The following is a 21,437-nucleotide window of genomic DNA, read 5'->3' as shown; positions in this document are numbered from 1 at the left end:
AGAGGAGAATGTTCCTCAAGCAGTGCTCTGTTCGTGGAGATGTTGAAGGTGAGAGGAAACTAGTGTCACTATTGTGTGTGTGTAGGTGACACCTGGTTTATAATTGTGATAAGATACAGGGAACACACACACGCGGGATCTTTCCAACCAGTCCACGGTTATCAAAGCATACTGTTTACTGCATCAATATTATGGGTGACTCCAAGAACACATCATCTTGGGTGTGTTTGTGTGTGTGTAAGAAAAAGACAAAAGGCTATATGGATACATTTTAATACTTTAATGTGTTTAAAGTCAAATGTATCTGCAAATGTACATACAGCCAGCCTAAAAAGTATAATGAGACTATAAATATATCAAAGAAAAAGTGACATCTACAAAACAAATACAGTTTTTTTTTTAACAATAACTTTAACCCTTTTTGTAAATGTATCAATGATTTTTAAGAAACTAGTGTTTTATCATTTAAAAGCCAACATTTACAACCTAACAGTCTTATTTTTGTGAATTTTTTTCATGCGTGCACAAAAATCATTCTGTAAAATAACTGATAAATAAAATACATATTTTGTTTTCTAATGCAATTACATTCATATGTTTTCATATGTCCCTGAAGTATTTAGATCAGTGTCTTCAGGCATTTTAACCATGTATGTGTGTGTTTAGAGGTGTGTCTGATATCTGCAGGTGTACACAGAGTTTATAAAGGTCTGCGCACTTTTGAGAGGGGCTGTGACAGAGAATATTGCTTTAAAAGTTTGGTCAATTATTGAATATACAAGGTAAGTGCAATTAGTTTCACTATTATTGCTTTTAAATTGTAATTTAGTTGTTTTGTTTGTGTCATGTTTTAATTCATTTTAAACTGTTTACTGTTAAGGATATATATAGTAATATTTAGAAAATTATATTCACAATAGAGAATTGAATGCAAAATGCATTACCTGAATACAAAACTAAACTTATAATTGCTATAAAACTATGCAAATAGCATAAATGATGATTTATAAATGACTGTTGTATCAGTTTTGAGCACACAAACTATAACACTAATTATTGCGTAAGCATAAATTATTATTCTTGTTCAATTTACTTTATTTACATAATTCTCAGGTACAAGGGTCAATGCAAACTAACCCCAAACAGACACACATACACACACACACACACACACACACACACACACACACACACACACACACACCAGATTTAGTGGCTAAATGTATCATTCAAGAGGTACAACAGCAACATAATGCTAAGCCTTTAACAACAGAAGTTAGGTTAAGTGTTGTACTTTTTAAATAATTGAATAATTATAACTTATACACAGTACATTAGTTTGCAGCATTGCTAGATCAAAATTGTTTGTTTTTTTGTGTTCTCTAGAGTTATGAAGAAACACAAAATTACTTTGGTTTATTGTTGAGGTTTTGATTTCACATGCATGTTTGCTTATAAATATTATTTCTAAGTAATTCATTTCATAGGTCATGTTGACTATTTTGCATGCAGTATCAAATAAATAAAATGTATAACACACATATAATAAAAACAACAGCTTTGAAAGGTTTTGAAGATTTAAAATTATTAATTTGTCAACTGTATTGTTTTATGGCTGCTCAGAATGTGAACATCAAGAATGGAAACATGCCTGCATACATGAGGTTTTGAAGATTTAAGATTATTTATTTGATAAGTTTCCACATTTGCATACTGGCTTGTGCCACTCACACTCCTGGTGTTTGAAGGGTAAACATGAGCTTTAATTTATCAGTCATCACTGAACAGGAAACACACACACACACACACGGTCACACCAGAGGTCCAGCCATCATGTTTAAATTGTCTACATCTCTGCTGTGAATTATAACATCCAGTAGAGCAAGAAAGACACCTACAGATATTACATGACATCAAGTTTTAACATGTCTTTGTTACCTACAGAATCTATTTTTACTTGATCTGACCATGTGAACCATCAAAATATGCATACATAATTATTAATCAAATTCCTATACTTAAAATTCATTGTGATGTTTAGTGTACTTACATATGATAGTAACAGAATAGTAATAGTTTATTGTTATCTGTGGTCAGGCATATGTGGAAATGAATGAGTCGGTGAAGAACCCAAACCAGCAGAGCTATTGGCAGGAGATGGGCAGATGGGTGGGCTTTGAGGAAACCTATGATGTCGAAGCGGGCCGCTGGGGCCCGTCACACATCTCCTACCTCACCTTCAAGAGCCTGGTGCAGATACCCAGGACAATGAACACGGGTGAGGGAATGCCTGTGAGGTCATTATGGGGTCAAAAGCTCAGCTCAGACTTGCTTTCAGTAGACTGTAAAGACTGTGTGTAGAAGCACTTAGACTACCAGACGTTATATAACATTATATACCTCTGTATATTACAGTACATAATGCTTAATACATGATATTTATATATTATTAGTTATTATATATTATTGGATGTTTCCATATACAATACCATTCAAATATGTTGGGTTGGTAAGGCCTTTTTAATGTGAGTCTCTTATGTTCACCAGAGCTGCATTTAATTGATCAAAATGCAGCAAAAACAGTAATATTGTGAAATATTATTACAATTTAAAAGTCAAGTCACCTTTATTTTTATTTATATTTTAACTTTTAAGATTGTGTAATTGTGTTTTAGAGTATTTAAGTATTAAAAATTGTGTCAATGATGATTGTGTCAATAATGCAAAATGGCAATAGTAAGCACTCAATCAAAAAAAGAAAAAAGAAAAGAAAAGAAAAGAACTGTTTTCTATTTAAATATATTTTAAAGTGTAATTTATTCCTGCAATAGAAAAGCTGGATTTTTAGCATCATAACTCCAGTCTTCAGTGTCACATGATCCTTCAGAAATCATTCAAATATATGCAGATTTTTCTGCTCAAGAAACATTTGTTATTATTATCAATTATAAACATCAAAATCAATGATCAAAATCAGGATTTTTTGATGAACTGGAAGATTAAAAAAAATATTTGAAACTGATTTTTTGTAACAATGTAAAAGTCTTTACTGTCACTTTTGATCAAAAAAAAAAAAAACTCACTGACCTCAAACTTTTACACAAGTATCTTCATTAAATGGTTTATAGATTGGACACACTTTTAATTTACCTGACATTTTTTACAGTAGCTTTCAGAAACATAATCTGTCCAACATAATCAACAGAAATATGTATATGTGTGTTTGCTAATGACTTATTAATGAAAGTTAATGAAGGTCCCAGTCCTGTTCTGACAGGGTTAGCATGGTTATTACCTAGTGTGGAATGTGAACAAAAATGTAACTTCACGTGCGCGGGTTCAGATAAGATGGTCTTGCAGTCAGATAGTTAGTGTCCTGAAAAACCAGCTCAACCTGAGCTCTTCAGCTGCGTCCTTAGTGTTTATGTTTACTGTAGTAAAGCTCAAGCCCTCTTCCTCTCTTTTGCCTTCCTCTCTCTATTATCTTTTCTTTTCTTTTCTTTATTTCTTTATTTTTTTTTTTTTTGTTTATGTTTACTGTATTTTTTATTTTTATTTTTATTTTATTTTTTGGATCAGGTTTAATGATGCTAGACAGAGAGGAGAAGACGCTCTCCAGTGTTATTGAGAAGATTGTGGATGCCCTGGTTAGCAAAAAGGAGATTCAGCCAGGGGACAGAGATAAGGTTCTTCAAGCATTAATGCGCAAACAGAGGTACTACACTCACCACGCATTTTGACATAGAAATAAACACATACATAGCCTACATACATTTTTTTTATTTAACCTTTATTTAACCAGGAAAGTCCCATTGAGATTAAAAACCTCTTTTTCAAGGGAGTCCTGGCCAAGAGGCAGCAAAAACACAGTAAATTACATTTATGAAAGTTATACAATACAAATAATTAAAAACATTTACAATTTAAACAGGTCATTTCTGGTTTCTCTCAATCTGGACTTAAAAGCATTTAAGGAAATAATTTCAGATAATTTCAAGTCTTTTTGCAATAAGTTCCATGCAGAAGGAGCTGAGTAGACAAAAGCCCTTTTTTCCCAGTTCTGTACGGGCAAATGGAACAATGAGCAGCAAGTGATCATTTGATCGCAATGAATAAGAACTAACACTTCTCCATGTTATTAAACTACAGATGTAGGATGGCAAAAGACCAAGCATGGCCTTATAGATAAAAGTATGCCAGTGCCCTGATCTCCTGTTGGGACAACGATGGCCATCCCACTCTGGAATATAATTCACAATGATGGGTCAAGTTTTTACAATTCGTAATAAATGTCAGAGACGCATGATAAAACAGTGTCAGTCTTATACAGACATTGTGCTGAAGCGGTCCTATACACCAGGTCTCCATAATCTAAGACAGATAAAAATGTTGCAGTGACTAGCTGCTTTTTTGCTTTAAAAGTGTTGAAGTGATTTGTTTCTTTTTTAAAAGGACAGTTTAAGCTTGAGTTTCTTCACAAGGTTGTCTATATGAGGCTTAAAAGTGAGAGCATCATCAAGCCAGATACCAAGGTACTTATAAGAATGAACCACCTCTATGACACTTCCAGTCAAAGTGAACACAGGAGGAGGAGCTTGAGAAACCTTCTTAGTTTTTCTAAACAGCATCAGTTTGGTCTTATCAGCATTGAGAACCAGTTTAAGCTGCATAAGCGTACGTTGAACCACATCAAAAGCTTTCTGCAAAGATTCAACCGCTTTAGCTGGGGACGATCCAAAACAATAAATAATCGTGTCATCAGCATAGAAATGCATATTAGCATCCGACACATTGTGGCCAAGTTCATTTATATACATAATAAAAACAAGAGAGGTCCTAATATTGAGCCTTGTGGCACTCCCTTGTGGACCTTCACTAATGCAGAACATAGACCATCACATTTAATGCACTGAGTCCTGTCACTCAGATAATTCATGAACCAGGAAACTACACAATCAGACAATCCCAGACAAAGAAGCCTTTGCTTTAAAAACAGCATGGTCCACTGTGTCAAAAGCTTTCGACAGATCAAGAAAAAGTGATGCACAGAATTGCTTTCTATCAAGAGTGACAAGAATGTCATTAATTACTTTTGTAACAGCAGTGATGGTACTGTGCTTTTTCCTGAAGCCTGACTGCAGTTTAGAAAGGAGTTCATTTGAGTATAAAAACTCTTTTATTTGGTCTGAAACAAGGGATTCTAAAATTTTTGACAAAACACACAAATTAGATATAGGCCGATAGTTAGTATAGGCCTAATACATACATAAATCAAGGTGGACATAATTGAAATGTTTTACGCCCTCGTGTACTAGAGTTCGGGTACTCGGACTCGTATTCAGACTCGAGTCCGGTTTCTAAAGGACTCAGACTTGACTCGGACTCGAGGCTCAAGCCTTTCGGACTCGGAAAATATGTCCGAGTCCAACCGAGTCCAGGGACAGTTGACTGTCTCAATGCATTATCAAAAAAAGTGATATTCAGGATTTGCATATGTTTTTAAGTCTTGTCGAGTACTTGAAAGCCGACGAGTTTCTGTGCTCACACACCGAGAGCGCGCTCACAGATAACGCGCATCTCAGTCAGCGTGCGAATGCCGAGATCTTTCGCGTAAGTTCTCTTAAGTTCTGTTATTGTAACAACACACTTACACGAAAAGTTATGTCAAATTGCCCGTCTTGGAGACTATTCATGTAAATGAAGTCGGTTTTGTCTTAAGTGAACTTGAACAGTGGGAGAAATACAGATTTGTCAAAATATTTGATCTGTGCGTCAGAACCAGATCTTAAAAGCGTAAACATGCAGCCTCCGACTGAATCATAAACGTTAATCAAACAAAAGAAAAGGAGAAAATCACTCACTGCTCTTGACTGAATCAATTATTAACTTTAATAAGAATCATCTATATTTAATGTATACAATGAAGCTTATTTTTACATTAATTACTTCGGGAGATGTCTGTATATATAGGAGCCTTTACTATCTAAAAAACTTTTTTTTTAACTATTTAATTTGTATTTTCGAGAAATATATTTATTTATCATTTAGCTTGTAATACTTGGAGTGTTTACTTGCCTTCAGTAAGCTTGATAATGTTTTATTACATTAGTTTATTATTTGTTTGCTTTTGTATTAGTGGCAGTTTCTATAGCTTCATTTTTCTAACATCTATATATGTTTTTATGGGTCCAAAATCACCTTGGGTGTGCATTATTTTCTAATAATTCAAAGGCCCATCATCAATTATTCCTTACATAATGTAATTTATTGTAATTAATGTAACTATAAATGTATTCAAAAATAAAACAGGTGTGAGTTGCCTGTGACTTATTGAATGTATGTAGGCCTAAGGCTTTTATACACAGTATGTGCCATTGTACAGACTAGGTCTTTCCCTCACAGCCTCATTTTCATCCAAAAAAAAAAAAAAATCCTAAATGCCCTGTCTAAGGGGTCCATGTACTTTGGCGTCCATTCATTTTTCGTTTTTTTTTTTAACCCAAAAATTAAATTGCAGTTTCTTCTTTAATGGTTCAAAGACTGATGAATAGAATAAGCAGACACAAACTAATTTTGATTATTCAAAATTCATATTTTATTAAAAATCACAAAAATGATAGCTTGTTTTATTATTGAGATTTAAGACTTTTCTTCTCTTAAAGTCCCATTCACCAAGATGTGACATGACGTGACGTGTATTTAAGAAGTGAAAGGTGACCCATACTCAGAATTCGTGCTCTGCATTTAACCCATCCAAAGTGCACACACACAGCAGTGAACATACACCCGGAGCAGTGGGCAGCCATTTATGCTGCGGCGCCCGGGGACCTCAAGAGCACCTTAGTCATGGTATTGCTGGCCCGAGACTCGAACCCACAACCTTAGGGTTAGGAGTCAAACTCTCTAAACCCTAGGCCATGACATCCCCTACTAAGATACCTACTCTTTTACCCCCACTCTTGAATTTATACATTTACTTTAACGATGAATAAAGTCAGGTCCCGCCCTATAATTTTTCACATTCTAAAACCTGTTTCACTCTGAAATATGTCACAATACATAAATCAATTCAGCCATAACTTCTGTTACATGACTTTAAGTTTGCTAAGCAGGACACTAATTATTATAAATCAAAAATCAAAATGGCAAGATGCAATAGAGGTTTGCTTTGTTAGGCTACATTTAAATGGAAATTGTGTTTTTCTAGTTGTAAAGGTCAAAACAGTGTTAAGATACTAATAAATAATAGAGTTTCGTTGGACTCGGACTCGACTTGGACTTGAGTCTGACTCTGCCCATTTTGTACTCGGACTTGTCTCGGACTCGATTTGGTTAAAGACTCGGAATCGACTTGGACTCAAATAAGGTGGACTCGAATTCTATCATATACTGAGCGAAAGCACTTGCACGTGCAAAACTTGTGCAGTGTGTGTGGAATGTAATTTAAAACTCTTAATTTCTTCCCGAAATGGACAATAGGCCTACCATTTATATCTAGTTTTATATGGATATACAAATGTTCCAAACACATCTGAAAATAGAACATAGGCTGCTGCGGGATGAACATAAATCATGTTTTATTGTAGGCTATATTAACCCATTAAAATTAACTCATAAACCTTAAAGCAGATTGCCTTTCTGTCAGATGCGTGTGCATTTGAGACCATGTTTTCCGCTTATGTTTCTTTTCCTGTAAATGTTTGAAATTAGCACTGCTACAATATTTTAGATCCAAAAGTTCTTTCATTTACAGCATCATAAACTGCAGTACGAAGAGTGCTTTGCAGCCTGTTGCAGCATGACCGACATTATTAAGACAGAACAATAGTTTATTCAGTAGCCTAATTAAAAAGAAAAAATTTAAAAAGTTTTGTGTTGAGTTTTTTTGTGTTTTTTTTTGATATGATGTAATGGTGGCAAAGTTACGTGACGAATATTCATTTCTGTGCAGGCCTACATTGCACTCCTATTGTCAAGTAGCCTATGAAATACCAGAAGACTTTCATATACGGGTGAAACATTACCAAAAGGTCCCACATTTAATGAGGTGTCTTTAGCTAAAAAGCCAGTTCACATTCAAAACCAAGATTTTTTTTCTTTCTCTCTTTCCAGCCAGTCTGTAGAGACCCAGCCTCTGACCTCAGGTGTGGAAATGGAGAAATTCTCTGTCACGGAGAAAGTGAGTGCACGTTTTCTTGTTTTAACTGTTCTGAGTGTATCTTCAACATGTTCTCTGTCTTTTATTTTATAATACAACAATAAGATACAAATCTAATACAAATTTTTAACAATAAAATAACATATAATTTGATATTTTTTGACTATATTCTCAACTGAAAGGGACACAACTGGTACTGCAGAGGCCTCGATGGTGCTTGTAGGTGAGAATAACATCCATTTCAGATGAATATTTTAATGATGACACTGAGTTTAATATTTTATAACATTAACATTGAAAAGTTTGATTTTCACATTTTTCTGTTAGCAAGCATTGATTGTATTTTTTACACTATAATGTGCTGGTTTGTGTGTGTAAGGTGCTCTGGAGTTCCTGGAGAGGCCTACGATAGCATTTGTGCGTCTGCGGGATGCTGTGGTGCTGGAGTCTGCTCTGGAAACTCTCCTGCCTGTGCGGTTCATCTTCATCCTGATTGGTCCAACCACAACTGACATGGACTATCATGAGTGTGGTCGAGCGATGGCAGCACTACTTGCTGACAAAGTAAGAGAACTGACAATTTCAGACTAACTTATGATAAAGGAAATTAATGATAAACACTACATTTTCTGATTTATTTGAAATATTTAACGTTTAATCGGTTTCTGTTTTGTTTTTCCTACACCTGTCTTTCACAGGCATTTAACCAGGCAGCTTTCCAGGCTCAGAGTGACGGGGAGCTGACTGATGCTGTGGGAGACTTCATGGACTGCTGCATTGTGATTCCACCCACTGAGATTCAGGACGAGTCCATGCTAACATCTCTCATCCCCTTCCAGAAGAAACTACTGCAAGAGAGACTCCATCAATCTGACCCCAAACTCCGCCTGGATGTCAAACCTCGCAAGCGTAAGGATACATGCAGTACAGTACACACACTACAACACATGCTTAATATAAGTATATAATAACTGTATAAGTGAAAATCCGTGCAGCAGGTCTTCTACTGCACATGCAATAGATCAGTATTTTCAGTTAACAGTTGAACAGAAGTTTAAGAACTCAAGTGCTTCCTGGCAAACACAAATATCATGATGATAAATGTGTTAATTACGTAAGAGTATTAAAAAATATAACCGCAATCAGATTAAACTGCTAAATAATTGTAGTATAAAAGTAGTGAGTTTAATCTTCCTGAAATAAATGGCTAGAAAGTTTCTTTGATAACGTTGAAATTTAGCATGATTATTCTGGATTTCATGTGCAAAAAATTTTAAGTTAGATGTAGGACTGTGGAAATATTGTCAATAGACAATACAAGCCTCAACCAATAAATTCACTGGCTCATATCTGGCAATTGACTCAATGGAGCAAGATAATTTTTTGCATGACTTTATCTAGATAGTACATTTCAATTTTTGTGTAAATTGGACCTATAAGATAAGACAAGTTTGGAAAAGTATGTAGATTTCAGGAAAATAAAAAAATTGGCAGAAATATTCCCCTAGCAAAAACTGAAAAGCTTGTGATTCAGGAGTATTAAATATGAAATGGAGTATTAAATATGAAATGAAATATTGATTAAATTATTAATCATAGCCAGGCACTGTATACACTTACAGTACAAAAATGAAATTAAAATGTGAATTAAATATGTGCACAAATCTAAATTAGCTCATTTTCACACAGAATAAAAACTTACTAGATTATTTCATTCTGCAACATTCAAGTATTTTTGTATAACGACACTACGCTATAAATCTCCCAGGAAACAAATTTCTCAATTTTTTTGGTTGTGCTAGTTTCTTAATGAATGCTAGACAATAAAATACTCATATTAGAATTGTGTGAAATAATGTAGAGTCATTGTCACAAAATAAACCCCTTCAGGTTGATACTAGTCCCTTCACTGTCAGGGTTTATTTTAGGAAAAAAATCTCACTGGTCACAAAAGCGAAGCACAGATATCTCAAGCTAATCCATCTTCCCACAGCTTCAAAATCCTCAGGACCCCCTCCAGAAGATTCACTAGCACGCACTGGTGTTCTATTCGGTGGCATGATAAGAGACTTGAAGAGACGGTATCAATACTATGTCAGCGACATCACTGATGCTCTGAACGCTCAAGTTGTTGCTGCTATCATCTTTATCTACTTTGCTGCTCTCTCACCAGCCATCACCTTCGGAGGTCTCCTTGGTATGTTTAGCCTAAAGAAGGCTTTGTTCACACTATACACCAATCCCATTTGTTTCCCAAATCTGATCTTTATGACTGAGCACTGTCACACTGTCAGTGTGGAAAGAGAAGACAGAAAACTTGAAGCTACTTACATCTCGCACCTTGTATTATTTCATACCTTAAAATGTAAGCACTAGAATTCATGTTATCTGTCTGTGAATAATTAGATAAAAATGAAAAATTATAGCTTCAAGTTTTCAGATGAATAAATATCCGAATACAGACACTTTTTAAAGATATAAAATATGGCACAAATACATTTTGTTTAATGACAGATTCAAATGTATTTATTTTGGGTCACTTAACTAGTTCCACAATTTTTCCTATGGTTTATGTGCAGTATATACTCACATCATATACATATACTTCCACAGCTGATAAAGTGGATAACATGATGGGTGTTTCGGAGCTGATGATCTCCACTTCAGTGCTAGGCATAATCTTCTGCCTGATCGCTGCCCAACCTGTACTAGTTATCGGCTTTTCTGGGCCACTGCTGGTGTTTGAAGAGGCCTTTTTTAATGTTAGTGTTTCTCTCTCTTTACAACATCTATTTGAATACAGCATCAACCTTGTGTAATTGCTGGTCAGTTCATTTAAATTCTCCCATCATGCTTTTCCTCCTGGCTGTAGTTCTGTAAGTCTCAGGACATTGAGTACATCGTAGGCCGAGTGTGGGTTGGTGCTTGGCTGGTGGTCATTGTTGTGGTCATTGTTGCCTTTGAAGGAAGCTTCCTGGTCCGCTTCATTTCCCGCTTCACTCAAGAGATCTTCTCCATCCTCATCTCCCTCATCTTCATCTACGAGACCTTTGCCAAACTTGGCAGGGTACACACTTTTTTATTTGATATTTTCATGTGTATTCTACTGCGTCTTTAACATGCAACCATTCCTGTACTTTTGTATCTTTTGGCTTCATACGGTTTGCCAAATTTCACAATTTTTTTTTTTTTTTTTTTTTTTTTTTTAGGAATTTAGTTAACCAGAGACAGAGACATTGATCAGCTCTTATCACATGCAAAATGCAAACAACCTAGAGAATATAATTTAATTTACTTTATCAAAATGTATGTGTCCTCATAGTTTTTCAACACTAATTCCTCTAATACAAAATTATAGTAATTGATGGTGCTTGCTAAGGCAAATTAGCCTAAAATTGGACCAGCAATTGGGCTCTTTTGCCTTGGGCTATAATAACCATCTAGCAACATGTAACCACTCAGAACATTATAGCAACTACTTAGCGATGAGTTTGCATGGACAAGCAACTTTCATAAAGTGATAGTAGGAAAAATATAAAACGTGTTTCCTAAACTCAAGTAGCTAACAGTAGCAAAGAGGCTTCTTTTTATAACTTTATGTACTTTAAATTTCTTGAGCATACAATACTGTTCAAAAGTTTGTAATCAGTAAGATTTTTTAATGTTTTTCTTATTTACTTACATTTTTCTTTTAAGCTCACCAAGGCTATATTTGATCAAAATACAGTAAAATGTGAAATATTCTTACAATTTAAAATACATTTTTTCTGCTTTATATATATATTAAAATGTAATTTATTCCTGTGATGACAAAGCTGAATTTTCAGCAGTTATTACTCCAGTCTTCAGTGTCACATGAACCTACTGAAATCATTCTAATGCTGATTTTGTGCTCAATTATTATTGCTGCTCAATTAATTAATAACTTTTTTAGCTGCTTAATGTTTATGTGGAAATCATAAAACATATTTTTCAGCATTCTTTGATTAGAAGAAAGTTCAACAGCATTTATTTGAAACAGAAAACATTGTCACTTTTGATCGATTTAATGTGTCCTTGCTGAATAAAAATATGAATTTCTTACTTACCCCAAAACTCCTTAATGGTAGTGTATCATGGCTTCCACAAAAATATAAGTCAGCAAAAACTGTTTTTAATATCGATAATAAAAAGAAATGTTTCTTGAGAACCAAATGATTTTTGAAGAATGATGTTAATTTTAAAAAGTGCTCAAATAAAAAAAGCTATTTGAAATTGTAAAAAAATGTAACTGTGTTTTTAATTAAATAAAGCAGCTTTGGTTTATAAAAAAAAAAATGAATTGAATTTGAATTATTCAAATTTTTGACCAGTAGTGTAGTCATTATGTTACACACTCAAGACATTAACTCAATATACTATAATACTGTATAAACTTTTCTCTCCATTTCATCCTTAGGTTTTCAAAGAACACCCTCTTATCCTGAATTATGAGCATGTAAACACTACGGCTGAGGACCCTTGGCACTCAGCTGTCAGCTCTCAGAGACTCCTGGACAATGTTACAGGCAATATGTCTGTTATGAAGTCCGTTACACACCGGCCTTATCCCAACACAGCTCTTCTGTCCATGTGTCTCATGTTTGGCACTTTCTCTATTGCATACTACCTACGCATGTTCAAGAATGGCAAATTCCTGCCAGGCAAGGTAAATAGACTGTTTCAGACTGTGATCAAAATTTGACAAACTGACTTTATAGCAGTCTTCATTGAGTAGGTTCCATTAATGTAAAAAACTGAATGTTTGATGCATAGATTCGGCGTTTGCTTGGTGACTTTGGAGTTCCCATTGCAATTTTTCTCATGGTTGCTGTCGATATCAGTATTGAGGATACATACACTCAGGTATGCTTGTAAATATGATTTCGTTCTAATAGAATTCTAATAGGGAATTCTTATTTTAATTCTAGATGAGAATTAGATTCCTTGTTTTTTTAGGTTGATGATGGGTAATGGCTGCCTTTAGACAGATTAAACTTTTAGGATACCAATTCAGTTCCAATCCTATAAAGTTCCTGTCTTGACCTCTCTGACCTTTGACTTGTGTCACAGAAACTGGTGGTGCCTAAGGGTCTTCAGGTGTCCAACCCTAAGATGCGGGGATGGTTAATCAACCCTATGGGTGAACACAAGCCTTTCCCCATATGGCTGATGTTCGCCTCTGTTGTCCCAGCTATGTTGGTCTTCATCCTCATCTTCCTAGAGTCTCAGATTACCACGTGAGTGTTTTCTGAAGGAAGATGACTGAAGGTTCTTTATTGGTTGATGCTTCCATGAAGAATCTTTAACATCCATGGCATCATCCTATTGGACAAAATGTAATTTTTAGTGTAGTCTCGCATAGCCAGACCTTCAGACTGAAAAAATCTCGGACATATTTTAAAGATTCTATGCCAAGAACTTTAAATATTTCACATACTTTTGAAAATCCAGCGCTAAGTTGATCCTGATAAGTGCTCGACATCACCGTTGTAAACAAAACGGGGGTTTGGCACCATGGGATCTTTGTTTCCAGGCGGAACGGTAAAGAACGCGACACACACATCTCACGGAAATCCTGTAGAATTCAACCAATCTGATGATGACTTCAACACTCCTGAAGTGTTTCCAATTTTGTGTCCCATATGCATCAGATGTTTAGCCAGCGGTCTGTGGGCGTGACGTCTGAGGCTGAGACTATTTTTAGTCTAACAAAAATTGCTATGGAAACCCCCTTTTGGAACTTTTACTTTTAAGAGCACAACATAACAAAATAGACCAATCAAAATATATTTATTATGTTTGAAGTAAAATGTACAGTTATGTGGAGTAAATGGAAGCTTGTTTCCCCCACAGGATGAAAAAATTAATAAAAAAAGGTAATTGTGACTTTTTGTTGTTTCATCTCCTCTGAGAAGAAAAGGCAGAATTGTGAGATATAAACTAGCAATTTGGAGAAAAAGTTTTAATTGGTAAGATTAAAGATGTTTAATTAACATTTTATTTTTCTGTTCTGTAGCAAAAAAAAAAAAAAAATGGATAGTGAGATGTAAAATCAGAATTATGAGAAAGTGAGTTTGTGTTATGTTGGGTTGTAATTTTGGGATTGAGAGAAAAAGTCATCATTTTGCATTTATATATCACAATTATGACTTTTTTTCCCCTCAGAATTGCGAGTTTATATCTAGACAGAATTATGAGATAAAAGTTGCAATTACCTTTTTTTTATCCTGTGCAGGATGACACAGTGTGGCCAAAATTGAAACAAAAACATTGTCTTTTAATAATTATATGATTTATTGCTAACACTTTAGGGACCAATTCTCACTATTAACAAGTTGCTTATTAGCAACATATTGGCTAATTATTGGTACTTTTTATGAGGCACATATTCTGCATGACCATATTCTACTGTACTTCCCAAATTCTACCCAACACCTAAACTTAACAACTACCAGTTACACTCTATTTTAAGGTGTCCTTGTTACAGTGTAATTTTACATTGAAGTACTGAGTAATATTAATTGACTACATGTACTTATATAGATGGGTTAGGATTAGAGTTTGGCTTAGGGTTACTTGCATGTAATTATGCACAATTTATTGTTATTATAATAGTAAGTATGTGTAACAAAAACACCTTGAAATAAAATGTTTCCCAATAGCAGCAAATTAGGAGTTTGTCGAGGCAAAAGTCATAGTTAATGGTTTGTTAATAGTGAGAATCAGACCTTAAAGTAAAGTGTGACCGATTTATTTATAATGATTTAATTTATAAACAAATCTTTTCACTTGTCTCTTGTTTTTCAACTAATTGTGAGTAAACCAGAGAGAAAAATGGTCAAGGGTTCTGGCTTCCACATGGATCTTCTCATCCTGGTGAGCATGGGAGGTCTGAGTGCCATATTTGGCATTCCTTGGTTGAGTGCCGCAACTGTAAGATCGGTATCTCACGCCAATGCCCTGACTGTCATGAGCAAGGGCCCAAAACCTGAGATTGAGAAGGTTCTGGAACAGAGAGTCAGTGGAGTAGTGGTGGCTTTGCTTGTTGGTAAGTTGACTTCTAAACTTCTTCTAAACATGGTTCTCACAATCCTGCACTTTCTTATGGTACATTAACATCTTCTCTGTCTGTCCTTTTGCAGGTCTGTCCATTCTCATGGAGCCCATTCTAAAAATGATTCCAATCACAGCTCTGTTTGGAATCTTCCTCTACATGGGAATCACATCCCTCAGTGGGATTCAGCTTTGGGATCGAATGCTGCTCCTCCTTATTCCCAAAAAGTATCACCCAAATGAACCTTATGCTACACAAAAGTATGTGTCTCTCAGAAGTTCTCACATCTTCCTCTTTACTCTCTTTGGAGTACACTGGATTTCAATTGTCCTTGTAAATGTTCTCAAGGGTTGGTAAAACCAATTGATCCTGGTCTCTGTCTCCCTCTGCAGGTCAGCACCAAGAGAATGCATGTATTCACTGCGATCCAGATGGTGTGTCTGGCAGTCCTGTGGATGGTGAAATCCAGCCCTGTGTCACTGGCTCTACCGTTCGTCCTGATACTCACCATCCCTCTGCGAATGTTCATGACTGGACGACTTTTCACTGAGCAAGAGATGAAATATGTAAGTGGGCGCACTACCTGAGACAAAACCAAATGTTAATTGCAAGTGCCTTAATCATTTTTTCAAGCTATTAAAGTTATATATATTAAAATGTAATTTATTCTTGTGATGGCAAAGCTGAATTTTCAGCATCATAACGCCAGTCTTCAGTGTCACATGATCCTTTGTGTTTGATTATTATCAGTTAATTAATGGTTAATGGTCCTCAATTATTAATAATGGTTCTTCTTATTATTATTAATGTTGAAAACAGTTTTTGTTGCTTTAATATTTAAGTGGAAAAACATGATACATCTTATTCAGGATTATCTGGTGAATAGAAAGTTCCCAGGGAACAGCATATATTTCAACATTATAAATGTCTTTACTGTCACTTTTGAACAAATTACTGCATCCATGCAGATTGCTGCATATAAAGTATTCATTCAGTTATACATTCACTCTTATTCAAAATGCCTGAATAAAATGTTTAACTGTCCATTAACATATCTAAATCTTTTCCTTTCTACAGCTAATATCTTCATACAGCTTGACGGCGATGATGCAAAGGCAACATTTGAAGAGGAGCCAGGGGTGGATGTGTATTCTGAAACACAGATGCCGTTATTAGATCATTTTCCTGGAACCAAACTCATTTTTCACCAATCAACTTTCTAGAGGGCATCCAGCATATACAATTTTTGAACAAGATGATACCCAATTTCAACCCCCTTTTAATGCAACTTTGACCAATTTAGTTTTTTATCGTTTAAGTTTTTTTTGGTGTGTTTGGGCGGAGGGGTTCTCTGTTAATGTGACGTTTATAATGGTCCATTACAGTTCTTACAAGATGACATATCAGCATTTGAATGACATATTCAAGTTCTTTTATAACATTTGCACTGACATTCATTAGATACTGCATTAAGAAAATACACAGAGAACCAGCACATCACAAAGATATGATATTGTTCTTGCATTATAAAGAAATATTTTTTTATAATACTTTGTCCTTGTTGGAGAGTATAGATTCACTTCTCCCTAATATACAAACTAAAGATGTGCTATTACCAAGCAAGCAATATCAAACAAGCTTATTTCCTTTCCATGTTACAGGCAAACAAGACAAACAGCCAAGGTGACACAAATGTGAAATATTTTAAATATATATATATATAATAATTCTGAAAAATATGCCTGATTGAGTTTGTTGTTTTGCTGTATTATCAAACAGTCCAAAAATGATTATAACTTATTGGAGCCTACAGTTATCATCTCAACATTTCAGGTGCAGCTCGTCATTCCAGTACTAACAAACCAATGAATTTTTATTGAAAAACCACAATATGCACAGCCTATGGTGTAAAAAACATTGAAACATATAGTAGGGTACTCACACTGATGATCAATCATATTTTAGAAGAGCCTTTAACTTATATTCTTTTATTATTTACCATATGCAGAATTATCTAAAATTAATGATAAACTAATTCATGTAAAAATCAGTTGCATTTTGAGGATATACAGTTAGGTCCATATACATTTTGGACACTGACAAAAATTTTCATAATTTCGGGCTGTGTATGCCACTAGACTAGAATTAAAATGAAATAAGTTAAGATTACATTAAATTGCGACGGGTTTTAAGCTATTATACTTCAATGGGACAAAATAAAACATAAAAATGCTTTTATAAATTACCAGCCATTTTTACACAACAAGTTCCCACTTTTTTTCGGGGGCTCAAATGTAATGGAACATAATAAAATATGATGATCAATAAAATGTTATTTTTTCATAAGATTTTGATTGAGAATCGTTGCAGGCAATGACCCCCCCTAAATTTATGTTACAGTGTTATAGATGGGTTAGGATTCGAGTTGGCTTAGGGTTACTTGCATGTAATTATGCACAATTTATTGTTATTATAATAGTAAGTATGTGTAACAAAAAACACCTTAAATAAATTGTTTCCCAATAGCAGCAAATTAGGAGCTATTGTCGAGGGCCAAAAGTCATAGTTAATGGTTTGTTAATAGTGAGAATCGGACCTTAAAGAAAAGTGTGACTGATTTATTTATAATGATTTAATTTATAAAAAAAAACTTTTCACTTGTCTCTTGTTTTTCAAGACTAATTGTGAGTAAACCAGAGAGAAAAATGGTCAAGGGTTCTGGCTTCCACATGGATCTTCTCATCCTGGTGAGCATGGGAGGTCTGAGTGCCATATTTGGCATTCCTTGGTTGAGTGCCGCAACTGTAAGATCGGTATCTCACGCCAATGCCCTGACTGTCATGAGCCAAGCCAAGGGCCCAAAACCTGAGATTGAGGAAGGTTCTGGAACAGAGAGTCAGTGGAGTAGTGGTGGCTTTGCTTGTTGGTATGTTAACATCTTAACTTCATCTAAACATGGTTCTCACAATCCCGCACTTTCTTATGGGTACATTAACATCTTCTCTGTCTGTCCTTTTGCAGGTCTGTCCTTCTCATGGAGCCCATTCTAAAAATGATTCCAATCACAGCTCTGTTTGGAATCTTCCTCTACATGGGAATCACATCCCTCAGTGGGATTCAGCTTTGGGATCGAATGCTGCTCCTCCTTATTCCCAAAAAGTATCACCCAAATGAACCTTATGCTACAAAAGTATGTGTCTCTCAGAAGTTCTCACATCTTCCACTACTCTGTTGGAGTACACTGGATTTCAATTGTCCTTGTAAATGTTCTCAAGGTTGGTAAAACCAATTGATCCTGGTCTCTGTCTCCCTCTGCAGGTCAGCACCAAGAGAATGCATGTATTCACTGCAATCCAGATGGGTGTGTCTGGCAGTCCTGTGGATGGTGAAATCCAGCCCTGTGTCACTGGCTCTACCGTTCGTCCTGATACTCACCATCCCTCTGCGAATGTTCATGACTGGACGACTTTTCACTGAGCAAGAGATGAAATATGTAAGTGGCGCACTGACTGAGACAAAACCAAATGTTAATTGGAAGTGCATTAATCATTTTCAAGCTATTAAAGTTATATATATTAAAATGTAATTTATTCTTGTGATGGCAAAGCTGAATTTTCAGCATCATAACGCGCAGTTTTTAGTTTTAAATGATCCTTTGTGTTTGATTATTATCAGTTAATTAATGGTTAATGGTCCTCAATTATTAATAATGGTTCTTCTTATTATTATTAATGTTGAAAACAGTTTTTGTTGCTTTAATATTTAAGTGGAAAACATGATACATCTTATTCAGGATTATCTGGTGAATAGAAAGTTCACAGGAACAGCATATATTTCAACATTATAAATGTCTTTACTGTCACTTTTGAACAAATTACTGCATCCCTGCAGAATGCTGCATATACAGTATTCATTCAGTTATACATTCACTCTTATTCAAATGCCTAATAAAATGTTTAACTGTCCATTAACATATCTAAATCTTTTCCTTTCTACCTAATATCTTCAATACAGCTTGACGGCGATGATGCAAAGGCAACATTTGAAGAGGAGCCAGGGGTGGATGTGTATTCTGAAACACAGATGCCGTTATAGATCATTTTCCTGGAACCAAACTCATTTTTCACAATCAACTTTCTAGAGGGCATCCAGCATATACAATTTTGACAAGATGATACCCAATTTCAACCCCCTTTTAATGCAACTTTGACCAAATTTAGTTTTATCGTTTTAGTTTTTTGGTGTGTTTGGGCGGAGGGGTTCTCTGTTAATTGACGTTATAATGGTCCATTACAGTTCTTACAAGATGACATATCAGCATTTGAATGTACATTCAAGTTCCTTTTATAACATTTGCACTGACATTCATTAGATACTGCATTAAGAAAATACACAGAGAACCAGCACATCAAAAAGATATGATATTGTTCTTGCATTATAAAGAAATATTTTTTATAAATACTTTGTCTTGTTGGAGGAGTAGATTCACTTCTCCCGTAATATAAACTAAAGATGTGCTATTACCAAGCAAGCAATATCAAACAAGCTTATTTCCTTTCCATGTTACAGGCAAACAAGACAAACAGCCAAGGTGACACAGCATAAATGTGAAATATTTTAAAATATATATATATATAATAAATTCTGAAAAAATATGCCTGATTTGAGTTTGTTGTTTTGCTGTATTATCAAAACAGTCAAAAATGATATAACTCATTGGAGCCTACAGTTATCATCTCAACATTTCAGGTGCAGCTCGTCATTCACACTAACAAACCAATGAATTTTTATTGAAAATACCACAACATTGCACAGCCTATGGGTGTAAAAAACATTGAAACATATAGTAGGGTACTCTGATGATCAATAATATTTAGAAGAGCTTTAACTGATATTCTTTTATTATTTACCATATGCAGAATTATCTAAAATTAATGATAAACTAATTCATGTAAAAATCAGTTGCATTTTGAGGATATACAGTTAGGTCCATATACATTTGGACACTGACAAAATTTTCATAATTTCGGCTGTGTATGCCAATAGAAAAGAATTAAAATGAAATACTCAAGATTAAATTAAATTGCAGACTTTAAGCTTTAATTCAAGGGACAAAAATAAAACATAAAAAGCTTAGAAATTACAACCATTTTTACACACAGTTCCCCCTTTTTTCGGGGGCTCAAATGTAATTGGACAAATAAATATGATGATCAATAAAATGTTTATTTTTTCATATATTTTGTTGAGAATCCTTTGCAGGCAATGACTGCCTTAAGTCTGGATCTCGTGCACTTTAACAGAGACTGGGTTTCCTTCTTTGTGATGCTTTGCCAGGCCTTTACTGCAGCTGACTTCAGTTATTGTTTGTTTGTGGGTCTTTCTGCCTTCAGTTTTGTAAGTGAAGCAAGTGAAATGCATGCTCAATCAGGTTGACATCAGGAGATCATTATATAATTGTAACCTGATTATGTTAGGTCACCAGCTAAAATAATAAAAATTGTGCCTGTGTCCAAATATATATGGACCTAACTGTAGATATTCCCTATAGGTTGCCAAGAAATAACAAGATAAATTAAATTAACATAATACAAATAAACTTTAAAAGGAAAAAGCAAACACAAATCATAAAAAAAGAAAAATGTATAAGTGAATAAATCAAATTAAATAAATAAGCAAACAAACAAAAAGTAACACAAAGGCACTTTCAAATGACAAAAACAATGTAATGTAATTTTTTTCAATTAAGTTAATTTTAAATGGGGGAAAAAGTCCTCAGTAAATTAGATTTAGGTCAGTATGTTTGATATTTTGTTACTATTTTTGATGTGCTCTATGTATGCGTGCTGGTCAAAATTTATATCTAATTAAAAGGCTTAGTAAAACAGTGATTGTGTGTCTTTGTGAGACATCAAGTGATCGATTCTTAGGCCTTTTACAATGTCTTTATGAACCTTTTGAAGCGTCGTACTTTTGTGGAATGGTCTTTCTCTTTTAGGGTTCATTTAAAATATTTCACTTATGTTTTTCGAAGATTAATGAAAGTCTTATTATGTAGGTGGTTTGGAGAGACATAAGGATTTTTGCTCCCCTAATTTTTCAGATCGTTCCTTCTCTTCTTTACTACAAAACCTAAATACACCACGTTTCAAGTATAGTTTTATTTGCACATAAAATTTGTACAAATCTAATAGCGAACAAAAT

At 34.6% G+C, this 21,437-nt stretch overlaps 1 protein-coding gene and 1 pseudogene across 1 annotated transcript; both read left to right on the top strand.

Annotated features, from left to right (window-relative positions):
* Window positions 1-730: 730 nt before the first annotated feature.
* LOC109049935 (band 3 anion exchange protein-like) lies at window positions 731-16,406 on the top strand. The gene is made up of 17 exons (XM_042735128.1): window positions 731-782; window positions 2,098-2,278; window positions 3,580-3,715; window positions 8,113-8,179; window positions 8,339-8,381; window positions 8,538-8,722; window positions 8,857-9,067; window positions 10,152-10,355; window positions 10,772-10,920; window positions 11,031-11,225; window positions 12,597-12,845; window positions 12,953-13,042; window positions 13,250-13,416; window positions 14,986-15,227; window positions 15,322-15,493; window positions 15,626-15,799; window positions 16,328-16,406. The coding sequence occupies exons 2-16, from the start codon at window positions 2,110-2,112 to the stop codon at window positions 15,693-15,695; spliced, it is 2,349 nt and encodes a 782-aa protein (XP_042591062.1). The 5' UTR covers window positions 731-782; window positions 2,098-2,109; the 3' UTR covers window positions 15,696-15,799; window positions 16,328-16,406.
* A 1,478-nt stretch (window positions 16,407-17,884) lies between these two features.
* Window positions 17,885-20,822, top strand: LOC122139031 (annotated as a pseudogene).
* Window positions 20,823-21,437: the final 615 nt, after the last annotated feature.

This window comes from Cyprinus carpio, chromosome B12 (assembly GCF_018340385.1).
Source record: "Cyprinus carpio isolate SPL01 chromosome B12, ASM1834038v1, whole genome shotgun sequence".
Taxonomy (NCBI): Eukaryota; Metazoa; Chordata; class Actinopteri; order Cypriniformes; family Cyprinidae; genus Cyprinus; species Cyprinus carpio.
Note: the sequence above shows the minus strand (reverse complement) of the source record. Positions and strands in the feature narration are given on the sequence as shown.

What these genes read in the sequence shown, in the direction of transcription:
- LOC109049935 (XM_042735128.1), top strand. Translation starts at nt 2,110, where the DNA reads ATGAATGAGTCGGTGAAGAACCCAAACCAGCAGAGCTATTGGCAGGAG. An exon ending in CACCTTCGGAGGTCTCCTTG is followed by an intron (nt 10,356 to 10,771) that starts GTATGTTTAGCC and finishes ATACTTCCACAG; the next exon opens with CTGATAAAGTGGATAACATG. An exon ending in CTAGAGTCTCAGATTACCAC is followed by an intron (nt 13,417 to 14,985) that starts GTGAGTGTTTTC and finishes TCTTGTTTTTCA; the next exon opens with ACTAATTGTGAGTAAACCAG.